General features: G+C 35.8%; 4 protein-coding genes across 4 annotated transcripts; 3 read left to right on the top strand and 1 right to left on the bottom strand.

The window, feature by feature from the left end:
* Nucleotides 1,978–5,050, bottom strand: LOC18610103. Its single transcript, XM_007045587.2, has 9 exons — nucleotides 4,655–5,050; nucleotides 3,949–4,029; nucleotides 3,794–3,853; nucleotides 3,188–3,231; nucleotides 2,932–2,974; nucleotides 2,774–2,845; nucleotides 2,586–2,687; nucleotides 2,379–2,500; nucleotides 1,978–2,272 (listed from the first exon to the last, which is right to left on the bottom strand). Exons 1-8 carry the CDS (start codon nucleotides 5,012–5,014, stop codon nucleotides 2,381–2,383), a joined length of 882 nt encoding a protein of 293 aa, XP_007045649.2. The 5' UTR covers nucleotides 5,015–5,050; the 3' UTR covers nucleotides 1,978–2,272; nucleotides 2,379–2,380.
* On the top strand, nucleotides 7,589–8,749 carry LOC18610104. The gene has a single exon (XM_007045589.2). The coding sequence runs from the start codon at nucleotides 7,589–7,591 to the stop codon at nucleotides 8,747–8,749; it is 1,161 nt and encodes a 386-aa protein (XP_007045651.2).
* Nucleotides 9,499–11,383, top strand: LOC18610105. The gene is made up of 2 exons (XM_007045590.2): nucleotides 9,499–10,064; nucleotides 10,310–11,383. The coding sequence occupies exons 1-2, from the start codon at nucleotides 9,745–9,747 to the stop codon at nucleotides 11,160–11,162; spliced, it is 1,173 nt and encodes a 390-aa protein (XP_007045652.2). The 5' UTR covers nucleotides 9,499–9,744; the 3' UTR covers nucleotides 11,163–11,383.
* Nucleotides 11,473–13,271, top strand: LOC18610106. Its single transcript, XM_018115013.1, has 3 exons — nucleotides 11,473–12,149; nucleotides 12,295–12,350; nucleotides 12,457–13,271. Exons 1-3 carry the CDS (start codon nucleotides 11,784–11,786, stop codon nucleotides 13,136–13,138), a joined length of 1,104 nt encoding a protein of 367 aa, XP_017970502.1. The 5' UTR covers nucleotides 11,473–11,783; the 3' UTR covers nucleotides 13,139–13,271.

The following is a 13,299-nucleotide window of genomic DNA, read 5'->3' on the forward strand; positions in this document are numbered from 1 at the left end:
TTCATTAATTAAAACCATTTATGGTGCAAAAGTTTACCTGTAAAAATGAGGAATGTTCACGTGGAAAATGGAAATCATTTAATTAAGGAGTATCAAAGTACTTTATTTAGTGGAATAATATAGCATTGAACCTTTTACCATATCACTTTATTAAATGGAATAATATAAAGGTTCCTTTTTTATGTTGGAGAATCATATTCCTAAGTAATAAAATTTTGATAAAAATACTCTAATATTTAATTTATTAATTGATATATAATCTCTTTCATTTTAAAAAAATTCAAATCCTTTTCTTCAAATTCAAATATAAAATTAAAAAATTATTTTGTATAATATTTTTATTAGAATTATTTTAAATTTAATAATTTTATATACAACATGAATATAATATAAAATTTAATGAATTTAAATTAATGAATTATGTCGTGTTATTTCTTACTTGTATAACTATTAATATTTTTTTACGAGACACGATTAAGTCATGAAAATGTAAATAGTCGGGTCTATATTACTTCAACAAAGCATATTCTTTGTTTAACTTTTTGCTTATTTCTTTAACCACTATGAGATGAGTTCCCTAACAGGGTCAAAAAGCAGGTTTGAGATTGTAATTTTCAATGTTTCAGGTTACTTACTCCGCTTTTTCTGGAGGCAAATGGGTGACAGTGTCGTGGACTTTGTTTGTTTTGAACTGGACGAATCACTTTCAGGTTCTCCAACTATAGAATAAAAATGAAAAAGAAGAAAAATATCCATGGCAGCCAGCCTTGGCACTTGGCAGGCCAGTGGGGTTGGGCAGCTCACTTGGTTAACATCGAACACGTGTTACACTAAGAAGGACATTTCTAAAAGTGCTTAACAGCTAAGTCATTATTCATTATCAAAGCAAAAACAAAGAACCATAATTTTCCCTATGTTTCATGCCCAGAATCAGTGATATTGATAAATTCCTGATTCTTCCTTGGGGGAGCTGAAGCCATGTCTCTTTGTTCAATGCAAATTTTTTTACTTTAGTGAATGGGTTTGCAAGTTGTGAGATTGTCAATTCTTTATCTTATATTTGTTTTAAGGGTTCAGTGATTCAGCTTTAGCTTAAGCTTGCACACGGATCAATGTGCACCATACTTCAGACTTATGTCCCCAGTCCCCCAACCCCAACTGGCAATTCTTGCATTTTCAAGGAGGAAGAAGGACAACTCCTCAAAATAATTAATAAAAAAATATAGGGTTAGGTCAATTCTAGCATCAAAGTGCTTTCTAACATCAATGCACGCATAACGATTCTTGCATTTGTCCATGGATTGGGGTAAGTGCCTTAGGTTGGGCCTCATCATGGGGCTCAAGCCTCACACAGCAAATCTAACTTTGCATATAGGCTTCAATTTATTTTTTTTTTTGTTTAAAAGAGAATAACAGCACTCTCACCACCTCAGTCTAGAACTGGCCATCTGCCCTGTTTACCAACTTGGGTTGAAAGCTAGTATTAATAATTATTCAGACCCACCAAAAATGGTTGAACATGCATTGTATGAAAATAAAATGCTATGGACAAAAGAGGTAGAAAGGACAATGGGAGAAAAGAAAAACATTTGTCAATCAAGACGCCTAAGCAGGAAAAATCCAAATGAGAAAACAACAGAAATAATTCAAGATGTATTCCAGTACTGAGTAAAGTTTCAGAATTCATTCTTGGAAGGGATCTATTTAGAGTCATTCCCCAGAACAAGTTCCATCAAAGTTTTTATCAAACAGGTTTATGCTTTTTGCAAGTGGCCAAGGCCAACTCTTAACTTTCCCTCATCTTCTTCTATTTATTACACTTCATCTTCTAATTCTGATTCTGGACCTATTGTCCAGCTTTTCCTTCCACTTTGAAGACTACCTAGTGTACTAGAGGAGACAAACGTTTTACTTGAAGGAAAAGAATTTTGCACTTGTCACTCATAAGAGGTTAGGCTCAAAGTAAACAAGAAAAACCACAGCTAAAGAAAATGACAATTCCATTCACTATTTCGCAAGAAGATCAAATCACTATGAAGATATACCAATTAAATAATAATGTCATCTCCTAACTATAACTGATGAATGTTATGAGGATGAAAAAAATGTAATTTACATAAATTACAAGCAGCAGGTTGCTTAAGTTACCATTCAATATATGACCTTCCCCAACCATCTAGGCAATGTCAATGAAGTTTTCATGCCCACTTGGTGGTACCACTGACTACAAGGGGTGTAGCAGGAACACGAAGGAGGCAATATTCAGCAAAACCTGTTGAATTAGCAGAATAACTTAAAATGAAGGCAGGAAAAAGGCTGTCAGATTTAAAAAAACAAGTAATTTACATAAATTAGAGACAGCGGGCTGCTTAAGTTACCATTATATAGCCTTCTCCAACCATCCTGGCAATCTCAATGAAGCCTTCATCCCCATTCTGGTAAGGAACACTGAATATAAGAGGTGCAGCAAGAACACAAAGGAGGCACTATTGAGTAAAACCTGTTGATTTAGCATAATAACAGTAAGTCTTCAAGCACCCAACAGAAAAGAAAATTAACAGGGTATAGAGGCAGGTCAAATGTACCAAAATCCCAAATAAGGAATATATGAAGTTCATTGATGGAACCACATTGATGCCAATGGCAGCAAAAATGTACGACAGAGAAGCATGAATGTTTATGGTGATCTGCAAGCATATGGAAAAACAATGCAAGTGAATTTCTGGTACTGAAGTAAGTATAAAGGTTAGAATAAAAAGGGATAAATAACTACCAAAGCCAGTATGTTTTCTCTTATTAGGAAAGAGGTTGTAAAGACATAGCCCATGGCACCCATTGATCGAGCCTGCAATTTTAAAAGATTGTCAACCATGGCAGTTCAGCATACGTGCTTCTAACGAGAAAGAATGTGCATAAGGGAGAAGACAATACAATTGTGCACAAGAAAATCGAGACACTCCAATTAGCTCCCAACCTGAGAAGACATAAAACCAGATAGACGAAGAAACCAGTTATTAATTGATTTAAATGCATGAGAATCTGGAAATCTTTTTCTCTTTTAATATATTTCATTAAATAAAAAAGGGCATTTATAACACATACAGTAAAACCACATCAAATGTCATTCAAATATGTTCATTATGTGAAAAGCAGAAATGAACATATATAAGGGCAAGCACTAGAATACCTCCATAAAGCACCCATTGTGAAACCAAGTATTCCATGTGTAAGCTGCAAGGGCAAAATATTGGAAAAGTTAAGCCAACTATTCACCATTCCACTTACAGACTGTAAAATTCCACTACCACCACCAAATTGCAACTTTGGCCAAAAAAAAAAAAAGAACACATCACCAATATACTCCATCTCCACCCGTGGAAAAAGAATAAATATTGGAATTAGAGAGTAGCAGAGGGGTACCATACTTGACTAAACTCTAGTTAGATATTAATTCCGAACCATTTAAAATTCCAAAATGCTTTCATAAATTTATTTTACTTATTGGTCAATTCAATTAAAAGCTGCAAATGAGATGTATACTTAACATGACTGAAATATGGCAAAAAGCACATCTGGCTTGTGTACTTAAAGTGAAATTATCACAACTTGTAAGCTCAAAGAGCAAGCACAAGAAAAACAAATGTGCTTTATTCATTAGATAGCTGAAAAAGAAGTTGAGAGCAGATAAAATCCTAACTGTAGAATTTAAGGTGTAGACTGGCAATATTTTAGTGGCTTAATTCATAACTTAGATCAAGCAAAATAGTTTCAGATCAGATTATATTCAGCTCACCAGATAGTTTAGGGCTTTCACAGGGCCAGACAACACAAATAATAACATAACCGTCGCTACCTGCCAAGATGAAAGACCATCTCAATAATTAGACAACTAAGAACTTAACTTTCTAATAATATTCACATAATAAAGCCTACTCAACAGTTACAAACCAATTGTTTCCTCCCACATGCAACACCCCATCTTATAGAGGAGATCACTATTGGCAACGAAAAGAAACATCCAAAGTAGTTCTGCAGCAGAACAGAATTCTAGTTAGAAACTTATATAGCAATAGACATGGCATGGTATATATTAACAACTGTTACCAAAAGCCAAATACATAGATTTAATAGTGCTGCCATGAGTTTTTACTTTCTAACATTGACCCATCCGAAAGAAATGAAGAAATTAAAAGTAAACATAAGTGATACCAAGTAAAGCTACTTCAAGCCAAGAGCTATGAATATGATGCATCACAAATTTTGTATTCCGTTTCTTTTGCGTTCTCTCAAAACAAATATAAACATTATAAAGCTCAAAGCTTAAAAAACACTGAAAACCAATTTTTGTTAACATATAAAATATAATCAGACCTTAAACTATACAATAAGGTATATTCTTTTCCTATCTCATACCCATTGCAAGCTTTAAATTTAAACTTGAAATATCTTCTTTGAAATCTCAAAATTCTAATCATTTATTGTTTCCTTGGGACAAAAGTAACCTTTAAAGCTAATTAGAAGAGGAATGATAACAGTGCTCAAAATATAGTAATTCAAACACTCTAAAACATTGACGAAAAAACTGAAAAATAAATACAAAAAAAGAACCATTTTTGCAATTCGCAATTTGACATAGATAACCAAAAGAAAGAACCTCAATTGAAAGGGAATTGCTCAAGAAGTAGACAAGTCCAGTGACAGCAGCAAACATGGAACACTCAACCAATCTCAGCGTCTTCCTGAAAACGTCACCGTTTGGTGCCAAGTCTTCAAATTCCACCGACCCCTTTCTGGGTCCTTCTGTTTCTTCTTCATCGTCGCAATAAACCGATGGTTCGATTTTGGAAAGGCTTGAAATTTTGAAGCATCGGGCATTCCTAGAGGAGGAAAGTGAAGATGATTGGAAGGGTAATTTGGGAAAGAGGTGAACGGTGGGAGGGAGGCGGGAAAGGGTAGTTTGGGAAATTCGAAAATGTAAAGGTGGGCGTTGGATTTTGAGAAGAGTGTTATTCATGGCTTCCTCACACAGTCTCGTTTGTAGTTGCGGTGAGCCGTGTTATTCGGAGCGGGAGAGGATAGGGGGGCTTTTGGGGCTTTTGTAATGGGCTGAATTTGGGCTGGGCTACATTATAAAGTAAGAAAATTTAAATAAATTTTTATCTTTTATTATGTTAAATTAAGTTTTTATATTTTTTATTTTGAATTAATAAAATCTTAATTAACTGTTAAAGAACAATAATTAATTAAAATATCAATAGTTATTTTTATATCACATGGTGCTAACGTGGCAAATTAATATATCATAGTGAATAATAACATGATTATGAGATATTTCACAATGCACGTTAACGTCGCATAAAAATAATAAGTAATGTTTTAATTAATAATACTCTATCAACTATTAGTTATAAAAGTTTATTTAATATAAAACAAAAGTGTAAGAATTTAATTTCACGTAATAAGAAAATAAAAATTTATATAATTTTTTTAAAATATTTCAAAAAAAAAATTAAACTATTATGTCCATTTTATAATACCAAAAGAAAATTAAGTAATTCTAAAATCATTTTGTTAATGCTGATATTATCCGATACCATATTTAAATGGACATAAGAACAAAGCTCGTAAATAAAATAAATGTTAAAGATAATTATTTTTTGTGTTTTCCTGGGATGTATATAATATTAGATCAAATAAATGTCACCCACTTTTTCATTTTCATCTTTCTTTTTTTTTCCCTTTTGATTCTCATTTTTCCGCTGTTAATAAACATTTCTAAAAGAACAGAGTTTCAATAATTGAAATTATACATGCCCAAATGTTTCCCTCAGAAATCCTTTTGGGGATTATTTGAAATTCCCATAAAAGCTACTACTGTCATTTTCCATGTGAGACATCCAAATGGAAGGTTACCTTCAACCATGGCTGGCTTCCACCAAAACAAAGGCAGACATAAAAAAGCAAAAAGCCAATGCAGACCATATGACAACAATTATTACTTTTTTGGGTTTTTCCTAAAATTTTCAAATTAAAAAAAAAGAAGAAGAAACCATTTTAAATCGTTTGAAGGAGACTTAAGAGGCAAATGTAATGGTTTACAAGGGCAAATCTTTTTACCTTTACAATCCCCAAAAAACCTTTTAGATTGCATCAATTACAAGATTACAAAATTATTAGTGAACAAAGAACAATTGGAACATCATGATTATTGCCATCTCTAAATACAATAAATAAATAAATAAGGTTAGAACCAAACTTTACTTAGAAATAATTATTGTTTATTTGTGTCAATGATGCATGTGGATCTAGCATGCGTTGAGAGCATGCCTCCCTCTCCCATTATGTCTTACCATGGAGACATGCTGATGCTTGTATCAATAAGGCAATAACAAATGTGAAATGTGACATTTAACATTAATCCTAGTTTGTTTTAGGACTTTGAGGCTTTGGTTGCATGGGGCATGTCTTGAAATTGGTTTCATGCTTCTCATGCCCAAGATTGTAGGCTAGCATATCGAACAGTAAATCTCCAGGAGAAAAATCTAGGAATAAAATGACAAAGAAGTTAGGCCTTCAATCCTCCATGAACGGGGACCATCCAAAAATGGATCTGTCGGTGGAACACGTGCTCAAGATCTGGATGAAAAGAACATATGAATATGAGATGGGTGTCATGAACCATGGCACAGTTGCAAAAGAAAGTGGTCCAGTTAATTATATGCATTCTTCACTATAGCTTGTTCTGGCTTTAATTTTTTCTTCTTTGTTTGTTTGGAAAAATGTGATGGGTAACTTTCATTAGCCCAATAATAGAAGGAAATATGGTGAATAGCCAATTAGAATGGAGAAGAGAGTTTTTTGTGTGTCATTTAGCATATAGCATGGGGAAAAAAGTCAATACTCAAAAAGGAAAAGTGAAGAAAATCCGGGGAAAAGTTGACAAAACACATGACAGATTGATGGATTTGGACCATATATGATTCAAAAGGCTTTTTGATGGTGGGACTCAAAAGAGAGGAAAGAAACTCTAGTGCATGTATCCTAAAGGGTAAAATCAAAGTGGCTGTGGGCAGTGTGGAGAATGCATGCAGATGCAGTTGCAGAGTTTGGGGATGGGAGCTTGAGCTTTGGGCTAGTTTCAGTACTTTAATCAATTTTGCAGTTTGCATTCACTTTCCTGTTCCCTACACAATTATATAAACATGCAGGAACTGGTGCTATCTACATCACTGTTTTTCTTTGTCCACAGAAAAACGTAAAGGTAACGCCTTCTCTATGCTTTTTATTATCTGTCTACCTACCTTAAAGTGTCAAGCTACCTTGCATACTTGAGAATCTTAAGAGTTCTTTAGCTTTTCTAACTTTACCATATTTCAATCTCTCTTCGACTTTCACTTTTCCTTTTCCTTCCCATATTTGATCCTTTGCTTCGTTGATCAGTCTTCATATATACCTATTAAAGCAAGCATTCGATCTTTATACCCTTTTTCGATTTATATGTTTTCTGTCTTGTCCAAGCAACACTAGCTGATCATAAGCCAATCTTTCCAAGTTTGGAGTTCCATTTAGGACATAATGAAGAGAAGCCATGAAAGAAAGAGGCAAAGCTGTGGAAGTGAATAACAATAATATTGATTTTTTGCAAGACTACAGCACCTCATCAAATGTCCCATGTAAGAAACATCCGCAATCATCTTCCGTTGGTGTATGTGCGTATTGTCTCAAGGATCGTTTGTTCAACTTGGTTTGCTCAGATTGTGGTGAGCAGCGTTTCTCATCTTGCTCTTGCTCTGAAAACTCCTCCAACCCTCGAACCTCGTGCACTGGTGAGGTAGGCAGCGTTGGTCGTGTCTCGTTCTTGGTAGAGAATGTAAACAAGGATCAAGTTGCAAATCCAAATTCCAAGCCTAAAAGCAATACTAATGGAAATAAATCAGACGAAGCTTTCTTGCTCAAGAGGAGCAATAGTAGTTGCATTGAGATCAAGAAAAAGAATGGCTTTTGGAGAATCGGAAGGTTGTTTAGGAAAAAGAGAGACAAAGATAATCATTGTGGTAAAAGTGTTGGTGGTATTGATGAGAAAAGTGATTTGTGGATTGTTGATTACATGGGTGTGTCAAGGTCAAGGTCTCTTTGTAGTTTCAGGGGTGGTGGATTTTTTGGATCGGAAGATGGAAGTGACTTGATGAACTTTTCGGGTGCTAGGAGCTCAATCTCAGCTGCTAGGAGTTCTGGTGTCAATGGTGGATTGTTTTTGGATCCTGAAAGGAAAAGTGGTTTTGATTGTGAAAGAAGAGACAGTACTTTAAAGGAGTTTGATATTGCAGATATTAGAGGTATGAGAAAAAGTGTTGGTGGTGGTGGTCTCTTAGATGTTGATGGTGGTTTTAGTGGAGCAAACAGGCGGGTGTTTTCTCTCAATGAGAGTTATTTCACTGGTGGGGATGATTCAGGCTTCATTGACTTAAAATTTGACTTTCAATCAGAGTCGAAAGGAGATGTCCCTGCTGTGAAGAAGGGTGTTTTTTCTGCATTTGGCAGCATGAGGGATGGTGGTGATTTTATGACACATAAATCTGGCCGTTCTATTGATAATGCACTGGTTGGAGATGAAGCCTTCTGCAATGGAGGTTCATGTAGGCTGACAGTGGATGAAAGAGGAATCAAAAAGAGCAGAAGGAGTTTCAAAGGGTGGCGGTGGATTTTCAAAGCACCATCCAAATTGGACCAGTCCCGAGAAGAAAATTGAAGATCTTGCACTCAACCACTGAACCCTGACAAGGTCGAACCTGAAAACGGCCAATCTTTCAAATTTCAATTCTGTGTTCTTTTCATGTCAATTTTGCTCACATACTTTCTTATGTAGATGTAGTTATGTTGATTAATCAAGTATATGAAAGAAAAGTAGCTAACTTACCATCCCCGACTTTTTAAAATATTTGATTCAATAATAAATATATTTTTTTAAAATATTTAATTTAGTAATAAATATATGTATTTCAAATGAAAGTGAAAAATAAGAAAATGCATGTCTTAGCTGTGCACTAATAATAGTGCCATGAGCAAGATCTTAACACAGAATTTGTGGCTCATTGTCATTGCCCTTTGTTATTCGAGCCCATGTCTTGATAAAGGATTTTTGCACCAAGCCTTGTACATAGTTGTGGCCCTTTGTAGATGGAGCCATCGAGGGCAAAAACTTTCACTTAGATTGCTTTAAGCTGGTCCCACGGCCCACAGCCAACAAAAACAAATAGTACCATCCAAAGAAAAAAAAACGAAGACTTTGGGTTTGCTGTGTTTATGTTCTGATACAATTTTAGCTTTGCAAGTAACTGATTATTCTTATCTATGGGTTTGACCAAAGATTTGTGCAAGGAAACTTCTGTTTTCTGTTGTTGTAGAGAACTATATTTCACTTATTTTATGATTGATTTTTGGTATGGTCCACTACGAACATGTTGATAAGGTAGCACCCATCTCCGATTATACTTGTCAACCTCCAGCTAATTCCAACCAATACTAGACGCCATTGGGCTTTTCCTTATCCTTTGAGGAAAGCTTGCTTTGACTAGTTCTTGCCAAAAGAAAGCTTGCTTTTACTTGTATGCTGCTTGTTTATATTTTCTCCCTTACAAACAGGTATGAAGAATGGTATTATAAATTCGGATTCCATAGAAGAGATTGCATAGCAGAAAACTATCAGTGCAGCACAAGGATAAGCTTTTAGGAATCTAGAAAGAGATGTATGTAACAAGGCCTCTTTCTATGTACAAAAAGTTTCCTTCAACTCTTGCATTACCTCCACCCGAGGGTCCCAATTCCGGTATTCTGGTAATCCTAGATGAAGAAGCAGAACCAACTTGTTGTTTTGGATTGTGCAAAAGCCATGAACTAGATGGCCTGCCTTTCCCTCAAAACAAGAAGATAGAGCTCCGCTATTCAAGCGGTTCAGGACAACATGAACACGTTTATCATAAACCTGTTGCATTCATTCCTGTTCTTGATCAGCCGTTGTCCTCTAATCGGTACTATGTATTGAAATCTCGAGGAAGGCATAAAGGGTACGTATATTTTCATAAATTGTACTCAGTTTTGCTGATATATTCTTGAGTCCATAAGGCCGCCAGGGGGCGGTTATTAGTTTATTATCAGCTAATTTGCATTAGGGATATTGTTCTAGATTTGAGAATGGAAATTTTAACTCTGATCTTTGAACTGAATAGAGATTATATACTAATCATTGAACTAAATACTCGATGCAAATATATTCTTTTTAATTTGATAACGGGTTCGAATTGGGGTGCAGGGAAGCATTTACGAATTCAACAGAGGAGGATGCTGTCACTTGCTGTTTCTGCAAGTGTTTTCCCGACATTGAGCCACAGTATGCAGATCATCATGACATATATCAACAATTTGAGATATGTCCTCGAAGTAGGGGTGGCTTTGTTGCCAAATCTGTAGCCCCAGATGGGGTCCCTCCAAAATTCTTAAGGAGAAAAGGCTGGGGAGTATCCATCTCAACTCCTCATGGTTTCAGATTAGGTGAAGCACTCGGACTTGACACTGCCCTCCGAGCCCGCCTACCGGAATTCAACGTCCCATTATCTTGCAAGAGTTCAGAACCTGTGGTTGTTGGAAAATGGTATTGTCCTTTCATTTTTATCAAAGATGGAAGACCAAAAGATCAGATGGCTAGATCAATGTATTATGAAATGACACTCGAACAAAGATGGGAACAAATTTATGCATGTGACAATGGCTATAATGAAGATAATGTTGCGACAGTAGATGTTACAGTTGAAAGAGAAGTAGTTAGAGTTGATGGGATGGAGGCTTTGCAAAACATTGGGAGGGAAATGCTTGATGGGGTGATGTGGTTTAGGAGCTCTAACCAAGTGGGAGGGGAAGTAGCTGTTGGGTTAAGTATGGCAATTTTTGAGAGAATGAAGTGGGAACAAGAAAGGTTTGGGTGGACTAGTGGGAATGAAACGCAAGAGAGAATTAAAAGAGTAGAGGAATCTGGAAGAGATGGTGGGTGGAACAAATTTGGGTGTTATGTGTTGGTAGAAAGGTTTGTGTTGAGAAGAATAGATGGAAGTTTGGCATTGACCTATGATTTCAAGCATACTCATCACATTAGAAGCAAATGGGAATGATGGTTTCTGCAATTTTTTTTTGTTACTCCAAGAAGTTTCACCGATCATGATTGTCTAATTTGATTTACATTAGTAGAGTGAGAATATAATTAGGTGATTGTAATTGTAATGAAGTTATTCTTTTTTCTTTGTATTTTCCAACGAAATTTGTTTTGTCTTGTACAAAGGACATCATTTATTGGCAAAAGCTCTAGAAAGACAGAGAAAGGATGCAAAAGGAATTTCTTATTTCTGCAGAGAACTCTTAGAATATTTAACTTCATATTAGCAAGGAAATTGAAATAAAAAAATGAAATGAAATTTGGGTGTTAGATCTTTTGCCACCTTACCACTAACTGCACGTTTGGTTTAACGTCAGTCAAGCACCAGCAAATGATGACAAAAAAGGAAAATGCTAGGAGGGGAGAACAAGCATAGCTTTCCTAATTTGTTCCAACCCAGGATGAAGAAGAAGCAAGCGTCTGGTACTGTTCCTAGCAGTAATTTTTTAAGTCAATGAAAAGTGCTAGACTGATTAATTATACTGAGGAAGCTGCTGGTTCCCCCCCACCACCCCAAAAAAAGCGAACAAAGTTTCACAGTCCTGAATAAAACCAAGGAAATTTAAGCTATACAACAGAAATGTACGTGACAAGGCCTTTCTCAATGTACAAAAAGTTTGCTTCAGAGCTGTTTTCGCCTCCTCCTGAAGGTCCAAATTTTGGTGTTTTGGTAATCCAAGATGAAGAACCTGAGGTAATAGTGAGCTGCTGCTTCGGATTGTGCAAATTGAAAGACTATAATGTTAGGGAGCTGCCTTTCCCTCAAAACAAGGAGCTGTTGCTTCAGTATAGAGTATATTATAGGGGGGATGATGACTCTGCCAACATCAGGAAATATGATTACTATCCTGTTTTACTCATTCCTGTTCTTAATCAGCCATTGTCATCCAATCGGTACTATGCAATACTACCACGTGGGTGGCATAAAGGGTGTGCAATGTTTCTATTTTAAGATAATCTTCATTTCTGTTTGCCTATATTTTTATATTTGGTAAGTTCGTTTCCTGTAAGGCCAGCATATGTCTAGTATTTTAGGAGTTGATCATGCTTAGATTGATTACATCTACATATACATTCAAACTGACTTGCAGGAAAGCACTCGCGAGTTCAAAAGAAGAGGACGTGACCACCATTTGTTGTTGCAACTGTATCCATGATGTCGATCCTCAACCTTTCAATCCCTAGGACATATATGAGCAATTTGAGATTCATCCTCACAAACAGGGTTCTTTCAATGTCAAATCCGTAGCTTAAGACGGGTTTCCTCCAAATCTCTTAAGGATAAGAGGATTGCAAGTCTTTACCTCATCATCCAGAATTGCCCAATTGAGTGAAGCCCCAGGCCTTGATGCCACTCTCAGGGCCTGCCTTCCAGAATTGAACTTCCCATTATCCTGTAAGAGTTCTTCACCTGTGGTTGTAGGAAAATGGTATTCTCCTTTCATGTTTATCAAGGAAGGTATTGTTAAAGATCATATACGCACATCAATGTATTATGAGATTACACTTGTGCACAAATGGAAACAAATTTTCGAATGCGAAAATCATGGTAACAAAGGCAATGCTGTGGCTGTGGATGTTAGTGTTCACAAAGAACTGGTTTCAATTGCTGGAAGAGAGGTGCATGAGAGGAATGTGGCTGACCAAGTGATGTGGTTTAGGAGCTCTAGTGATGCAGGAGGAGAAGTCACTGTGGGGTTGAGTTTAGCAATTGTTGAGAGAATGAAATGGGAGGAAGAAAGATTTGGGTGGATTAGTGGCAATGAAGAGAAACCAAGTGTGACAAAAGGAGAGGAATATGCAGGGATTGTTGGGTGGAAGAAGTTTGGTTGTTATGTAGTAGTTGAGAGCTTTATATTGAAAAGAATGAATGGAAGTTTGATATTAACCTATGATTTCAACCACACTAAACAAATTAGAAGCAGATGGGACTGAGAAGATATTACAATCCATTGTATTTTTATGTTCTTATTGTTATTGTATTATATTAGTATTGGTGTGTGAAGCGATAACTAAACCTACTGTGTTTTCTTTCCAATATGTGTATTTTGCTATGCATGTTTAGTTTCCATTATAGCATTTGTGTTTTGAACTTT

This window comes from Theobroma cacao, chromosome 2 (genome assembly GCF_000208745.1).
Source record: "Theobroma cacao cultivar B97-61/B2 chromosome 2, Criollo_cocoa_genome_V2, whole genome shotgun sequence".
Lineage (NCBI taxonomy): Eukaryota > Viridiplantae > Streptophyta > Magnoliopsida > Malvales > Malvaceae > Theobroma > Theobroma cacao.